We start from the raw sequence: 15,519 nt of genomic DNA, 5'->3' as shown, positions 1-15,519 counted from the left end.
TTTTTTTTTTTTTTTTTTTTTTTTTTTTTTTTTTTTTTTTTGCGGTACGCGGACCTCTCACTCTTGTGGCCTCTCCCATTGTGGAGCACAGGCTCCGGACACGCAGGCTCAGCGGCCATGGCTCATGGGCCTAGCCACTCAGCAGCATGTGGGATCTTCCCGGACTGGGGCATGAACCTGTGTCCCCTTCATTGGCAGGCGGACTCTCAACCACTGCGCCACCAGGGAAGCCCGACTTATTTATTTTATATCTGGAAGTTTGTACCTCTTGATCCCCTTCACCTATTTTGCACCCAACCAACTTGCCTCCTCTCTGGCAACCACCAGTATGTTCTCTGTATCTATGAATCTGGTTTTCTTTTGCTTAATTTGTTTGTTTTGTGTTTTACAGTCCACATATAAGTGGAATTATATAAGTGAATTATGTAGTACTTGTCTTTGTCTTATTTCACTTAGCATAATATTGATGTTTTCCATCCATGTTGCCGCAATTGGCAAGATTTCGTTCTTTTACTTACGGCTGAGTAATATTCCATTACATATATATACCACTTCTTTATCCATTCATCCACTGATGGACACTTAGCTTGCTTCTGTATCTGGGATATGGTAAATAATGCTATAGTGAACATAAAGATGCATATCATTTTGAATTAGTGTTTTTGTTATCTTTGGACAGATACCCAAAAGCAAATTGCTGGATAAGATGAGAGTTCTATTTTTAATTTTTTGAAGAGTCTCCATACCGTTTTCCACAGTGGTTGCACCAATGTACATTTCCAGCAACAGTGTACAAGGGTTCCCTTTTTTCTGCATTCTTGCCAAAACTTGCTGTTTCTTGTCTTTTTGATAATAGCCATTCTGACAGGTGTGAGGAGATACCTCATTGTGGTTTTGATTTGCATTTCCCTGATGAATAGTGACACTGAACATCTTTTCATGTGCCTATTGGCCATCTGTATGTTTTCTTTGGAAAAAATGTTTATTCATATCCTGTGCTCATTTTTTAATCAAGTTGTTTGTTTTTTTGATGTTGAGTTGTATGAGGTTTTATTATTTTTTGGATATTAACCCCTTATTAGATATATGATTTACAAATATTTTCTCTCAGTCAGTAGGTGTCTGTTTCTTTTGTTGATGATTTCCTTCTCTGTGCAGAAGCTTTTAAGTTTAATGTAGCCCCATTTGTTTATTTTTGCTTTTTGCTGTTGAAGTCAGATCCAAAAAAATACATTGCTAAGACTGATGTCAAAGAGCTTACTACCTATGTTTTCTTCTAAGAGTTTTATGATTTCAGGTCTTAAACATTCAAATCTTTGATCCATTTTGAGGGGTTTTGTTCTGTTCTGTTTTGTTTTTCATATATGGTATACAATGGTGCTACAATTTCATTCTTTTGTGTGTAACTGTCCAGTTTTTCCAACATCATTTATTGAAAAGACTGTCCTTTCCCCATTTGTATATGCTGTCCTCCTTTGTCATAAAATAATTAACCATATGTGCTTGGGTTAATTTCTGGGCTGTCTATTCTGTTCCATTGATTTATGTGTCTTTTTTGTACCAGTGCTATACTGTTTTGATTACCTAGCTTTATTGTATAGTTTGGAATCAGGTAGCAGGGTATCTCAGCTTTGTTCTTTCTCAAGATTGCTTTGGCTATTTGGGGTCTATTTGGAGTCTCTTGTGGTTCCATACAAATTTGAGAATCATTTGTTCTAAGTCTGTGAAAAATACTATTGGAATTTTGATAGGGATTGCATTGAATCTGTAGATTGCTTTAGGTAGTATGAACATTTTAAAATTATTAATTCTTCCTATCCATGAGCATGGAATACCTTTCCATTTATTTGTGTCTTATTCAGTTGTTTTCATTAATGTATTGTAGTTTTCAGAGTACAGGTCTTTCATCTTTTTGATTTAATTTATTCCTAGGTATTTTATTCTTTGGAGTGCAATTGTAAGTGGGATTGTTTTCTTAATTTCTCTTTCTGATAGTTCATTATTAGTGTACAGAAACACAACAGATTTTTGTATAGTGATTTTGTATCATGAAATTTTACTGAATTTATTAGTTTTAATAGTTTTTTGGTAGAGTTTTTAGAGTTTTCTATATATAATACCATATCATCTGCAAATAATGACAGTTTTACCTCTTCCTTTCTAATTTGGATGTATTTTATTTCTTTTTCTTGCCTAATTTCTCTGGCTAGGACGCCCAATACAATTTTAAGTAAAAGTGGTGAGAGTGGGCATCCTTGTCTTGTTTTTGATTTTAAAGGAAAAGTTTTCAACTTTTCACCATTGAGATATTACCTGTGGGTTTGTAATGTATGTCCTTTATTATGTTGAGGCTCATTCTCTCTATAACCACTTTTTTGAGAGTTTTTTATCATAAATGAATATTGAATTTTGTCATATGCTTTTTCTGAATTTATTGAGATGATTATATGATTTGTATGCTTCATTTTGTTAATGTGGTTTGATTTGTGAATGTTGAACCATTCTTGCATCTTTGGAATAAATCCCAGTTGATCATGGTGTATTATCCTTTTAATGTATTGTTGAATTTTGTTTTCTAGTATTTTGTTGAGGATTTTTGCATCTATTTTCATTAGGGATATTGGTCTGTAATTTTCTTTCTTTGTGGTGTCCTCTGGTTTTGGTATCAGGGTAATGCTGTCCTTGTAAAATAAGTTTGGAAGTGTTCCTTCCTTCCTCTTTTTGGAGGAGTTTGAGGAGCATAAATATTAAATCTTTGAATGTTTGGTAGGATTCACCAGTGAAGCCATCTGGAGCTATACTTTTTTGTTGTTGTTATTCTTGGGAGAGTTTTGATTGCTGATTCAATCTTCTTAGTAGAAATTGGCCTATTCAGATTTTTATTTCTTTATGGTTCAGTCTTGGAAAACTGTATGCTTCTAGGAATTAATCCATTTCCTCCATGTTGTCCAATTTGTTGGCATAAAATGTTCATATTAGTTGCTTATGAGCCTTTGTATTTCTGTGATATCAGTTGTAACTTCTCTTTCATTTTTGTTTTTACTTATTTGAGCCCTCTCTTTTTATCTTGGTGAGTCTAGCTAAAGGTTTGCCAATTTCATCTTTTCAAGGAGCCAGCTCTTATTTTCATTGATCTTTTCTATTGTCTTTTTAGTCTCTATTTTATTTATTTCCACTCTGATTTTCTTATTTCTTTCCCTTTACTAACTTTGGGTTGTGTTTCTTTTTCTTTTTCTAGTTTGTTTAGTGTAAAGTTAGATTGTTTATTTGAGTTTCTTGGGTTTTTGTAAGTTTCTTCAGGTAGGCTTGCATTGCTACTCTTAGAAATGCTTTTACTACATTCCATAGATTTTGAATGTTCATATTCATAATGTTCATTTATGTCATATTTATGTTTTCATTTTGTCTCTAGGTATTTTTTTAATTTATCCTTTGATTTTTTTTTGATGACCCTGTGATTTTTCAGTAGCATATTGTTTAATCTCCACATATTACTGGTTTTCTAGTTCTCTTCATGTAATTGATTTCTAGTTTCATGCTGTTGTGGTCAGAAAAGATACTTGATATGATTTCAATAATCTTAAATTTTTTGAGACTTGTTTTGTGACCTAACATGTGATATATTCTGAGAATGTTCTGTGTGTGCTTTAGAAGAATGTGTATTCTGTTGCTTTTGGATGGAATGTTTTGCATATATCAATTAAACCCACCATTTAAGGCCAATGTTTTCTTATTGATTTTCTAACCAAATGATCTATCCATTGATGCAAGTGGAGTGTTAAAATTCAATACTATTATTGTATTTTATTATTTCTCCATTTAGGTCTCTTAATATTTGCTTTATATATTTTGGTGCTACTATGTTCAGTGCTTATATATTTATAGATGTTATATCCTCTTGTTGGATTGTCCCCTTTATCATTATGTAATGCCCTTCTCTGTCTTTTATTACAGTTTTTGTTTTAAAGTCTATTTTGTCTGATATGAGTACAGCTACATAAGCTTTCTTTTTGTTTCCATTTGCATGGAATATTTTTCTTTTCAGCTCTTAACTTTCATTTTGTGTATGTCCTTCATTCTGAAGTGAGTCTCTCATAGGCAGCATATAGATGAGTCTGGTTCTTTATCCATTCAGCCATTCTATGCCTATAGATTGGAGCATTTAGTCTATTTACATTTAAAGTAATTATTGATTGTATGTACTTTTTTGCCATTTTTGTCAATTTTTTTCTGGCTGTTTTTGTAGTTCCTCTCTGTTTCTTTATTCTATTCTTTCTCTCTTCCCTTGTGGTTTGATGATTTTCTTTAGTGTTATGTTTAGATTCCTTTCTCCTTTTCTTTTGTGTATCTACTATAAGTAGATACATAGCAGTCTAAGTTGCTAGCAACTTAAATTTGAACATGTTCCAAAGTTCTACATTTTTACCCCCCAACCTTGTTTTTTATGTCACATTTTATATCTTTTCATTTTATGAATTTTTAACTAATTTTTATACTTTTAGTTAATTTTACTACTTTTGTCTTTAACTTTCTTACTAGATTTATAAGTGATTAATTCACTACCTTTTCTATATATTTACCTTTGCCAGTGAGATTTTTACTTTTATGTTTCCTCCAAGGGAAGAAATCTCATTTAGCACCTAGTTTCAGGCTGATTGAAAACCATGCCCTCAGGCAGCATCTTTTAATGTATGCAAATACATACAGTTTCTATGGGGCCGCAATCCTAAACCTTACTGGTCTTTAGACCAGGAGATCTGAGGGTGGCCTTAGGGGACAGTTACAAATATCAGGACTCCAGGTAAGTGTATAAGCTATTATCAAGTTGTAGTGATGCAAAGGGGTTGCACAATGTTGCTGTCTCCCTGCTTATCTCCCTGCTTCCCTGGAAGTACCTCCACAGCCTCTAGGTGTGTGGGAAAACTTAAACCTGTCACTCAGGCTGAAGCTCCAGCATAAATAAATAGGCTTTTTCACAGGAAGATGGGGGTGGTTTCAGTCTGCTCTCTGTGCTGTGCCCTGAGGGTGGTTGCCTGCCAAGAATTGTCTCTGATTGTTACAGTCCAGTGGAGACCAGGTTGGCCACCAGGGTCACCTGATCAATAAATACCACCAGAGCGCCTGCTGGCTTTTCTGAGGCAACTAGAGTGTAGGAAGCCGGGCACTCTTGCAGGCTTTAGGAAGAGAGAAAATGCCTTGACTGTGCCTGCTTGCAGGCTTCAGTGATACAGTAGGAGAATTTTAAGTTGATAGCAATTTTAAGTTGCTATCAACTTAAAATAGACTGTTACGTGCATAGGATGTTATATGTGAGCCTCTTGGTAACCACAAAGCAAAAACTTACAGTAGATACAGAAAAGAAAAGGAGAAAGGAATCTAAACATAACACTAAAGACAATCATCAAACCACAAGGGAAGAATGCTGTGACTGCTCTTGTTCCCTGGTCCCAGACAGCAAGCAAGTGTCACAACTGCCTGAGCTTTTTGGTTTCAGCAAGGCAGTGAGACAGTGCAGTGACTGCTTGTCCCACCTGTCTTAGCAAGGCAGCAGGAGGCTTTGACTTGCCTGTCTGTGCTAGCAGGGCAGGTAGAGAGTACAAAAATGGTGTCCACCAACACCTCTGGGGAGAGATTTCAACTATCTCCTGCCCTTCCAGCAGATGCTTTAAGATTAGCAAGTGAATCTCCTTCACATACAGTCTAGGCACTTTTTAAACTGCTGCTGTTGTGAGGGATCCTGGGGTGAATGAGACCACATGCAAGCCCTTTAAAAGGTGAATCTCAGTTCCCTGTGGCCCTTTGGGCCCCTTGAATGTATTCCTGTTTGTTTCCTAGCTAGGTATTTTGGGGGCTTTTCTTTCTGGTGCAGATACGAAGGGCTGGGGTGCCTCGTGCAGGGCACAAATCCCTTGTTCCTCTGAGAAAAGTGCTGAGCTGGGGAGATCCCTCCCTGTTGTTTGTCACTGCACTGGGAGTGAAATTTTGGCAAGACTGTCAAATATGTTCTCTCCTACCTGTCTTGATGTCTTTTATCTTGTGTCTTGGAGGAGCAGTTCATCTAGTTTTCAGGTCTTTCTCAGAAGAAAATGACACATATGTAACTGTAGATTTGATGTGTACCCAGGAAGAGGTGAGTCCTGGTTCTTCTTATGCTGCCATCTTGGACTTAATTTTATTTTAATCTTCAACCTCAACTACTTTGGCAGTCCTAAAACACGTTATCATTAGTAATGAATGGGAAGGTTACATAGTGGCAAATAAGTGGAGACCAACTAATAAGATCACCCACACATATTTAAAATTGTTCAAGAGTTACATCATCCACTTCCAGAGCCTTAAACAGTTATAATACAATGTAACAGCATAATGAAATGAAATAGCATTATAATAAAGAAGAATGGTTGAGCTGGAATAATTTGGCTATTAAAATTATACTCCCAGAGATGACTCTAAAGTTTATGTTGCAATCTTAGTAGCCTGCTGTATTGATCACCTCCAGTTTTGAGCTGGTGCTGGTTTGCAAACAAAACTTAGAAGACTTTATGGATTCCCACTTGACTCAACAAAAGTTTTTATTATAAATAATGTTATTGGTGATTGTTAAAGAGATATTCAGATTAAATTTTAAATTGTTCATTGGCATACTCAAGGTAAGTACCTTGTTTCCTACCCACTTAGGCTTAAAAGGGAAGATAAGCCTTTTTTGGTTGCTCCAAATTACATAATTTGTTTTGTGGATTCTAAACATTAGAATTATGAATTTAAAGAAAGACCAAAGGAAGGGAATATATATTTCTTCAGTACCTTATGTGTACAAGTCACATAGATTATTCCATTTAATCCTTGGAATGAGAAGATTTATTATCCCAAATTTTCATATTAAGAAACTGACCCACTGTCACTCAGCTAATAATTGGCATAACCAGAATTTTAACTTGGGTTTCATGGAACCAATATTATTTCTCTTTCCATTACATTAGGCTCCTTGTTTCAAGATACTAAATGATTTTCTTAAGCTTTGAGAATCTTGGTTTCTTGGTTGTTTTTTTTGTTTGTTTGTTTAATGTAATGGTTTTATTGAGATACAATTCACCTTAACCATACAATTCACCCACTCAAAGTAGTGGGTGAAAATTCAGTGGTTTTTAGCATATTCTCAAAGGTATACACCCATCACTACAGTCAATTTAGATCATTCCTGTCACCTCAAAAAGAAATCCCCCACCTATTAGCAGTCAACTGTTATTGCAAGCCCAATGCCCCAAGCTGTAGGTAATAACAATTTACTTTCTGTCTCTATAGATTATTCTGAAAAGTTCATAAAAAAATGGAATCATACAATATTTGAACCTCTGTGACTGGCTTTTTTCACCTGGTATAATGTTTCCAGGGTTCATCCATGTTTTTGCATTAATCAGTACTTCAGTCCTTTCTATTGCTGAATAATATTCCATGGTATGGATAAACTGTATTTTATTTATTTGTTCATCAGATGATGGACATTTTGATTTTAGTTTCCACTTCTTGGCTATTATGAATAATGCTTCTACAAGCATTTGTGTACAATTTTTTTGTGAAATTATGTTTTCATTTCTCTTGAGTGTTATACCTATATCATATGGTAACTCTATGTTAAAAGTTTTGAAGAACTGCCAGACTGTTTTCCACAGCAGCTGCACCATTTTTTATTCCCACCAACAGTGTATGAAGGTTCAATTTCTCAATGTTCTCACCAGCGCTTGTTATGGTCTTTCTTTTTGATTATACCCATCCTAGTGAGTTTGAAGTGGTCTCATTGTGGGTTTGATTTGCATTTCCCTGAGAGCTAGTAATGTTGAGCATCTTTTCGTATGTTTGGTTATTTTTGTTTATTTGTTTTGTTTTTTTGCCACTTTTATATGTTTTTCAGAGAAATGTCTATCCAGATCTTTTGCCCATTTTTAAACTGGGTTGTTTGTCTATTATTGAGTTGTAAGAGTTATATATACATATACAAGTCCCTTATCAGATATATGATTTGCAAACTTTTTCTCGTATTCTGTAGGTTGTCTCTCTTTCTTGATGATATTCTTTTTTTTTAATTTTTAATTTTGATGAAATACAATTTATTTTTTAAAGGGTGTATGTCTTCCTACTGGAGAGCAACAATAGTTCCGTTTTTCATAATCAAAATTATCTGTTTTCTACTGTACCAGAAAGTTGTTAGATGTTTTTGTTTTTTGAAAGTCTGTTTTTCTTAATTATCAGACTTCCTGGATTTTAAAGACACTATCAGTTGTGAAAAGCATTATCAAATTAATAAGCATTTTTAGGAAAAATGGATTGCTCCTATGTTAAATAATACATGGAATGTTGACCCCATCCTGATTTCAGAAATGCTAAAATGTGGGGGAAAAGCATCTTAGGATAATGAAATATGATATATATTTGGTATTGTAATTTAGTGTTATTGTTGAAATTATGCAGTTTGTTTGAAATTTAATTTATTTTTACCACATAGGGCAAATTTCATACAAATAAGGTCTATGTCCTTGATCAGAACCAAAACACACTGGTAGGTTTTGTTTATATTTCAGATAATCCTTCTAATGGAAGAAGGATTAGCTCTATTAATCAAAATGCAGTGTGGTCCTCTTCACTGTCACTCTCAGATCTTAATACCAACTGCAATTTTTTTGAACTTCTACTATTTATAATACACATAAAATTCTGGCAAGAATAACAGAAAAAGGTCTGGGGGGAGGGGAAAACTACTATTCCTCTGCCAAAATAAGAGAATGTTTCACATTCTTTTCATACTGTAGTTTTCACTCTTTGTCCTTAAGTTTACATAGTTTTACAAAGTTGCACTCGGAAGGGGAAGCATATTTGAAATAAAATATATCAAAATAGAAGAAAAGTAGCTTTTTAACTTAATAGTATACATTAAGCATTCCTATATGTTGTCAGTCTGTAAAATTAGCAATTTAACAGATGGAAAATAGTCCCACATATGAGTGTACCATCTATTCATCAATTTATTCAACAGACACTAAGTGCTTACAAAACGCTAAACAATGAGCTAAATAATGGGTATGTAGCAGTGAACAAAACAGTCACCTCACCAATGGCACTTACAGTGAGAAGAGATAGATAACCGTCTATCAGCACTCTCTCTATTTTTTTCTTTGTCTCTCATATAGGTACAAGCACAAATATATGCATGTAGAACATGTATATGTTCATTTGTATATATATATATATATATATACATACATATGCACGTGTATATATACATGTGTATATATAGCATAAACATATACATATGTTATATAGCTATGTTATAACAACGTCAGATGCTGATATATATGTACATATGTAGCACATATGTTTTGCATATATGTGTATTATTTTATATCAGGTGCTGATAAAAGTAATAAAGCCTTATGAGAAGACAGAGAACTATAGAAGTTTCTATTTTAGAAACAGTGGTCAAGGAGAGATTCTCTGATGTGACATGAGCAGAACTCTGACTGGAAAAGGGATTGAGCATTCTTGACAGAGAGATGAGCAAGTTCAAAGGCCCTGTGGTGAGAGTATACTTAACATCAAGGAACCCAGTGCAGCTGGATTGGAGGAAGTGAGGGTAGGGTTGTAGGATAGGGATGAAATCTGGTAGTAAGGAGACAGATGATGCATACACGGTGTGTCATATTATGGAGTATGACTTTTACTTAGAGCTACAAAATTATTGGAAGGTTTTGAGTAAAGGTTAACGTGATTTAACTTAGGTTTTAAAAGGGCCACTCTGGCTGCCATGTAATAGGGGCACAAGATAGGAACAGATCAGTTAGGAAGACTCTTACAGACTTCTACTCAAGAGATAGTGGTGGCTTGGATTAAGAAACTGTTATCAAGTATTGACAAATGATCCGTTTCTAGATACAATTTGAAGATAGTTCAGGTAAGATTTGCTGAGCATTTAAATCCATTTAGTTATTCAACAAATATATATTGAATGGCAACTAAGTGCCCTTAGTTGTTCTAGGTTAGGGATGAAGCAGTAAACAAAAAGACAACAAAAGTGAACAAAGTGAAAACCCAGCACCCAAATACCTTGCTGAAGGAAACAGATAATAAATGAAGATAAGTAAGTGAAAACGTACAGCATGTTAGGTAGTGATATATGCTAAAGAGTAAAGCAAAGCAGAAAAATGATGCTTTGTGCTAAGTCAACAGAATTTACTTAAGGATCAGACATGGGGATAAGAGAAAATGAGGAGTCAGGATTTTGGCCTATGTAACTGGAAGAATTGAGTTGCTGTTTATTAAGGTGGCAGTGGTCTCTGTAGTATAGTATCCATAGGCTTGGTGAACATGCTTGTGAACATAGGTTTTCTTTCTTTTAGATTATAACTTTAGGATTACTCTCCAGTCATTCTGTTTAAAACATATTGACACATTTTGTTCCAAAGGTTTTACTAACTTACGTTGGTATAGAAAATAAATGATGATACCAGTTTCCCTAGAATCTTTCCAGCAATGGGTATTTTAATTAAAAACAAAAGATGCAAAAGAATATTTATGTACTAGCATAAAAGAGTACCATTTTTATTTAAATTATTGGTCACAGAGAATATTAAACCACATAAAAATAAATGTTTTTACTAAATATGTCTCACTTTTTATTACTTGTCTGTTGATAGTCTTTATCATTATCTATTGGGATATTAATATTTATGTATACATCACTGTCAACTTCAGGAAGCTAGAGAGCTATGTCTATAATCTAGAAATTTCACCCATTTTTCATTCAACAAGTATACTGCATTTTTTAATAACCCACTTCTTTTTTCATTTGTAAATATTTTGTTGCCTCAAAGTTTCCAAAACCATCATCTGTCCAATACTACAAGAAGCAATGTTACATAGTAGCTGGGGATGTAAGGTTTAGAGCCAGATTTCCTGGACTCTAATTCTGCCATACACTAAATGTGATATCCTAGGTAACTGCCTAAATTTCCTCATGCTAATGGAGGCTGGTAACAATACCTTTAAAGGATTTAGTAAAATATTATGTGAAAAATGGCACCCTTCCCATTGCTCAAGCCAAAAACGTTAGGATTATTGTTGAAGTCTCTCTTTCATACACCATGACCAATAGAATTCTGTTAGTTTTCCCTTAAAAATATATTCTCAATCTGATCATTTCTCAGTCTTGCTACTACCCTGATGCAAACCACATCCTCTCTCCCTGATTGTTGCAATAGCTCCTGACTAGTCTCTTTGCCTTTGCCATTGGCCCCTTCAACCTATCTTCATCTCAGCAGTCAGAGTAATTTTGTTAAAATCTAAGAGAGATGATGTCATCCTCTGCTCAAATTCATCCAGTGGCACTCTGTTTAACTCAGGATGAAAACCAAAATCTTTCTAATGGCCCCAATCCTGATGTGCTCCCACTTCCTCCATTACCACTCTACAGGATATTCTGCCACCCTCACCCTTGCTCACTCCTCACTGCCACACTGATCTCCTTGTCTGTGAACAGACAAGGAAAGCATGCTCCCACCTCAGGGCCTTTGCATTTGTTGTACCCTTTGCCTGTGATGATATTACCAATTGGCATTTTTGCTCCAATTTTACCTCAGGGAAGCCATTCTTAAAGAATTTTATTTAAAATTGCAAATTTCTGCCCTTCCCATACTCTTTATCTCCCTGCCCTTTATATTTCTTTATTGATGACATGACCTTCTAATATGTAAGTGGTATATTTGTTCTTTCCTTAATTTCATCACTGTCGACTTCATGAAGGTAAAGATTTTTGTTCATTGTGGTTTCTACTGTATCCTCAACCTGGAATAGTCCCTGGTACACTGCACGGCAGAACTCAATATATTAATTTAATGAATGAAGGATACCTGATACATTAAGTAATTATTAGCTATCCATGTTAAAAAACATTAGCTGTAAGTAATACTGTGTATAAAGTTAGTGTGAGAAAAAAATCAAGTATTTTAAAAAAGAACACAAACAACTTTAAGAACTTTCTATATTCAGGAATAATGCATACTAAGTCACTAAGGATAGAGATTTCTAGTTTCTAAGCTGAGGAACATTGTATGAACATTGTGAAAGACAGTGGTACCATTTACATTATGAGGACAGGAGTTTGCAATCTTCATAGTAGTAAAAAAAAAAAAAAGAAAGCTATTGTTATATAACAGAAGAATCCTTTTGTGTAATGTCAAGGAAAATGACAATAAGAAAGATAAACATATCTACATTCCTAACAATAAAAGGGAATTTAAAATTATATCATTTAGGATCAAGATTTTCCAAAATAAGTACATTTTTTCCTTCTTCTTTTAATTAACTCATCTACTAATGATCAAGCTGTACTGGACTCTGTAGTAAATTAAAAAAACAAATAATTAAGAGAACATGGCCCTAGGAGAATTTTTTCTAAATTCAGAAAAATAAAAGGAGCCATTCAAAGAAAAAATGCAAGGAAGGAAAAGACGAAGAGAGAGGACAAGGGAGGAAGAGAGGGAAAAGAAAAGAAAAGAGGGAGAAAAAGGGGGAAAATATGATGCAGTTTGGAAGAGAAAAATGAGCAGTTCTAGTTGGGGCCTTGGGGCAAGAAGGAACAGAAGAAGATTTGAAAAGTTTTTGTGAAATTTGTGGCATTTGGCACGTCTTTTAAAACTGAGCTTTCCTCCAGCAAGATGATGATGTAGGTATGTTCTTATTCCAGGAATGTCTGTGTCATAAGAATTAAAGACAAAGAAAAGAAAGAAAGTCAAACTAAATGACATTTTAAAACCTCTGCATAAAAATTAAATTGTGAGTGGAATAAGATTTAAATGAGTGAAAAACTTCTATAAATTTTATTTACTGTGTTCCATGGGAAATGAAATGCATTAATTAACATAAATGGAATTTTATCTTTTATAAACATTAAATTAGTAATCAAATAACTTTTAGAGTTTGAGGACTCTGAGAACTTCTTCAAAAATCTCTGGTTTACAGATGAAGAAATAGATTCTCAGGGAAAGGAAATGACTTGGTTAGGACATGGCAGATTTAGGATGAGAAATGATGGTCTTGTGACCCACAGGCCAGTGCACTCTCCTCAATAGCATATGCCGTTTGCCTATTGCTGTTTACACTTTTTACTTTCTCCATCTAGACCATTCTTCCTCCACTTTACCTGTGTGACTTACTGCCTCACCTCATCGGGTCTTTGCTCAAATGTTACTACAATCCTCTGTACTAAAATAACATCTGTTCTCTCCACCTCGTACACCTGCATCTTTCCTCCTTACTGTATTTTTCTCCAATGCACTGACCACAAAGCATACCTAATATTTTATGTATTTTTTGTTGTTGCTTATTGTTTTTTCTTCTCTTACTTGAATCTTCCATGAAGGCAGGGTTCTGTTTCCTGCTATATGTCCTAAAAGAATATCTGGCATATCATAGGTGTTTAATAAATAATTGTTAAATAGATGAAATGTAATTTACCTAAATCTAGGGAAACATTATAGTATTGATATATTCACAAATATCAGCTTCAGAGTCAATCTGGATGTTTTTGATGCACCCCCTACTGGTTTAGTGATTTTGCCATGCTACTTAATTTCCATATGCCTTAGTTTATTTATTATTAAGGGTAGGTAAAAATTGTACACACTTCATAGAGTTGTTATAAGAATTAAAGGAAATTATATGTGTAAAGTTTTGGGCTCTTAATATGTGCTCAGCAAATGTTAACCATCAATCAGTTATAGCTATTATTAATAGCTGTAGGTATAACTCAAATGCCTAGAGCATTTTAACATAATTGGTAATTAATTACATCCTAAGATGTACTGTGATCTGTTCATTCTTAGTTCATACCACTGCTAATAACCTGATACTGCTAGCTGTGCATCACATTCCATATGTTATAGCAGATTTTAAGCATTACTAATAAAAGAAACTAATGCATGTAGTGTAAACAAAATTATTTTATTTTGTTACAATGCTAAGTCACACAACTGAACTCTTGAAAACACCATATATAGTTGTCTGTGTCAAAATTCGTTGTTGATAAGTATCAACACATTGAATAAAATAATTCCAAAACATTTTAATTTATTTGAAAAGACTAAATATTTAAGAATCTTTTTGAATTTGAAGAGATACTTGTATCACCTGGAACACAAATCCCAACCACCATGGATATTTCCTATTTTATACTCTTTTACATTGATTATAGCTTGCTCATTATTCATATAAGTTCTTACATGTGATTTATGTTTGTGGTTTACTCTTTCTGATTATTGCAGTGGTAATTGCCATATTTCAATATTCTTCCTCCTTTTTTGATGTTGTGGTTTCATTTCAATCTCCTAATATTTTTTAAATCCTTCTTGTAAAGTTTGTTAGCTTTTCTTCTATGATTTCTCAGACTTCTTACTCTCTTCAAATTCACATTTATAAAACTGCAACTTTTTAAAAAATAAATGACCAAAATCAATAGTTTTTTTTTAATTAAGCAAATAAATGCTTAAAATTTGCTTTAAAAACAAATTTCTATTGAATTTGAATTCTATTCTATTGAATTCTTGCAAATATCTCGATCTTCAAGTTCAAAAGAAATGATGTGTCCAATGGCGTTTGCACGGCTCTAATTTTGTTTTCAAAAAGTTTAAGTACATTAAATAACAGAGATGCATTTAATTTTTTTGCAAGTTACTGGAGTGTTGACATTAATCCAATAACAGGCAAGATTCCATGTTACTACCATTTTTTGCTTATTTATTAGATGCATGGGTCATATGAAAATTATACCTGGTTACCTTGGGAAAACATGAAAAAACAGAGCTTAGTATATTTAAAGAGAGAGAAAAGGAAGAAGGATAAAAATGGATGTAATTTTCTCTTTCTCTTTTCTAGCCCTAGGAAAAGATAAGGATTACACGGATGAATCAGAACATGCTAATTATGACCGATCTCGCCTCATTAAAGACTTTGTCCCCCAAAATAATTCTGAACCCAAGCCCAGATTGCCTAAGGTAATGCAAACTAAACAATCAGTAAGTCATTTGAAGACTCTAACTTCTAAATCCATTCAGTTCTTTTCAATTTTAATCGATATTGTGCTGGAGAGAATAAGAGGCCACACAGGTTAATATATACCTTAATGACTTAAAATTGAAAAGTTATGTGTAGACATCGTATTCATTTATACTATCAAACAGAATTATACATTCTGAAACATGAAATTATTCAGTAATATTTTCTTTAGAGGCTTATTCCTTCATGTTTCTTGTTTTTTGAAAGGCACCATGTTTTAATGAGAACATGGATTTTAGTAACAAGTGGACCAAGATTTGAATTACAGTTCCAGTACTTATAGTTGTGGTAACTTGGCAGGTTAATTAAGCTCATTTAGCCTTGTTTTCATCATCTGTAGAATTAGAATCATGTGGTCTACTTGACAAAATTTTTTGTTTTTCTTTCAGTTTTATCGAGATATAATTGACACAGCACTTT

General features: G+C 33.8%; 2 protein-coding genes across 2 annotated transcripts in view; one reads left to right on the top strand and one right to left on the bottom strand.

Moving 5' to 3' along the window:
* ANO3 (anoctamin 3) overlaps positions 1-15,519 on the top strand; it is a 193,099-nt gene that overhangs the window by 9,733 nt on the left and 167,847 nt on the right. Inside the window, exon 3 of the mRNA XM_027115153.1 lies at positions 14,920-15,038. Coding sequence (XP_026970954.1) covers positions 14,920-15,038 — 119 coding nt within the window. The remainder of the gene's footprint in view (positions 1-14,919; positions 15,039-15,519) is intronic.
* The window catches only part of MUC15 (mucin 15, cell surface associated), a 114,733-nt gene continuing 111,609 nt past the window's right edge, over positions 12,396-15,519 (bottom strand). The window contains exon 4 of the mRNA XM_027115155.1: positions 12,396-12,739. Coding sequence (XP_026970956.1) covers positions 12,411-12,739 — 329 coding nt within the window. The 3' untranslated portion in view covers positions 12,396-12,410. The remainder of the gene's footprint in view (positions 12,740-15,519) is intronic.

The sequence above is a fragment of the Aethalodelphis obliquidens genome, unplaced genomic scaffold, assembly GCF_003676395.1.
Source record: "Aethalodelphis obliquidens isolate GAN/ISIS:26980383/991018 unplaced genomic scaffold, ASM367639v1 scaffold14, whole genome shotgun sequence".
Classification (NCBI taxonomy): Eukaryota; Metazoa; Chordata; class Mammalia; order Artiodactyla; family Delphinidae; genus Aethalodelphis; species Aethalodelphis obliquidens.
Note: the sequence above shows the minus strand (reverse complement) of the source record. Positions and strands in the feature narration are given on the sequence as shown.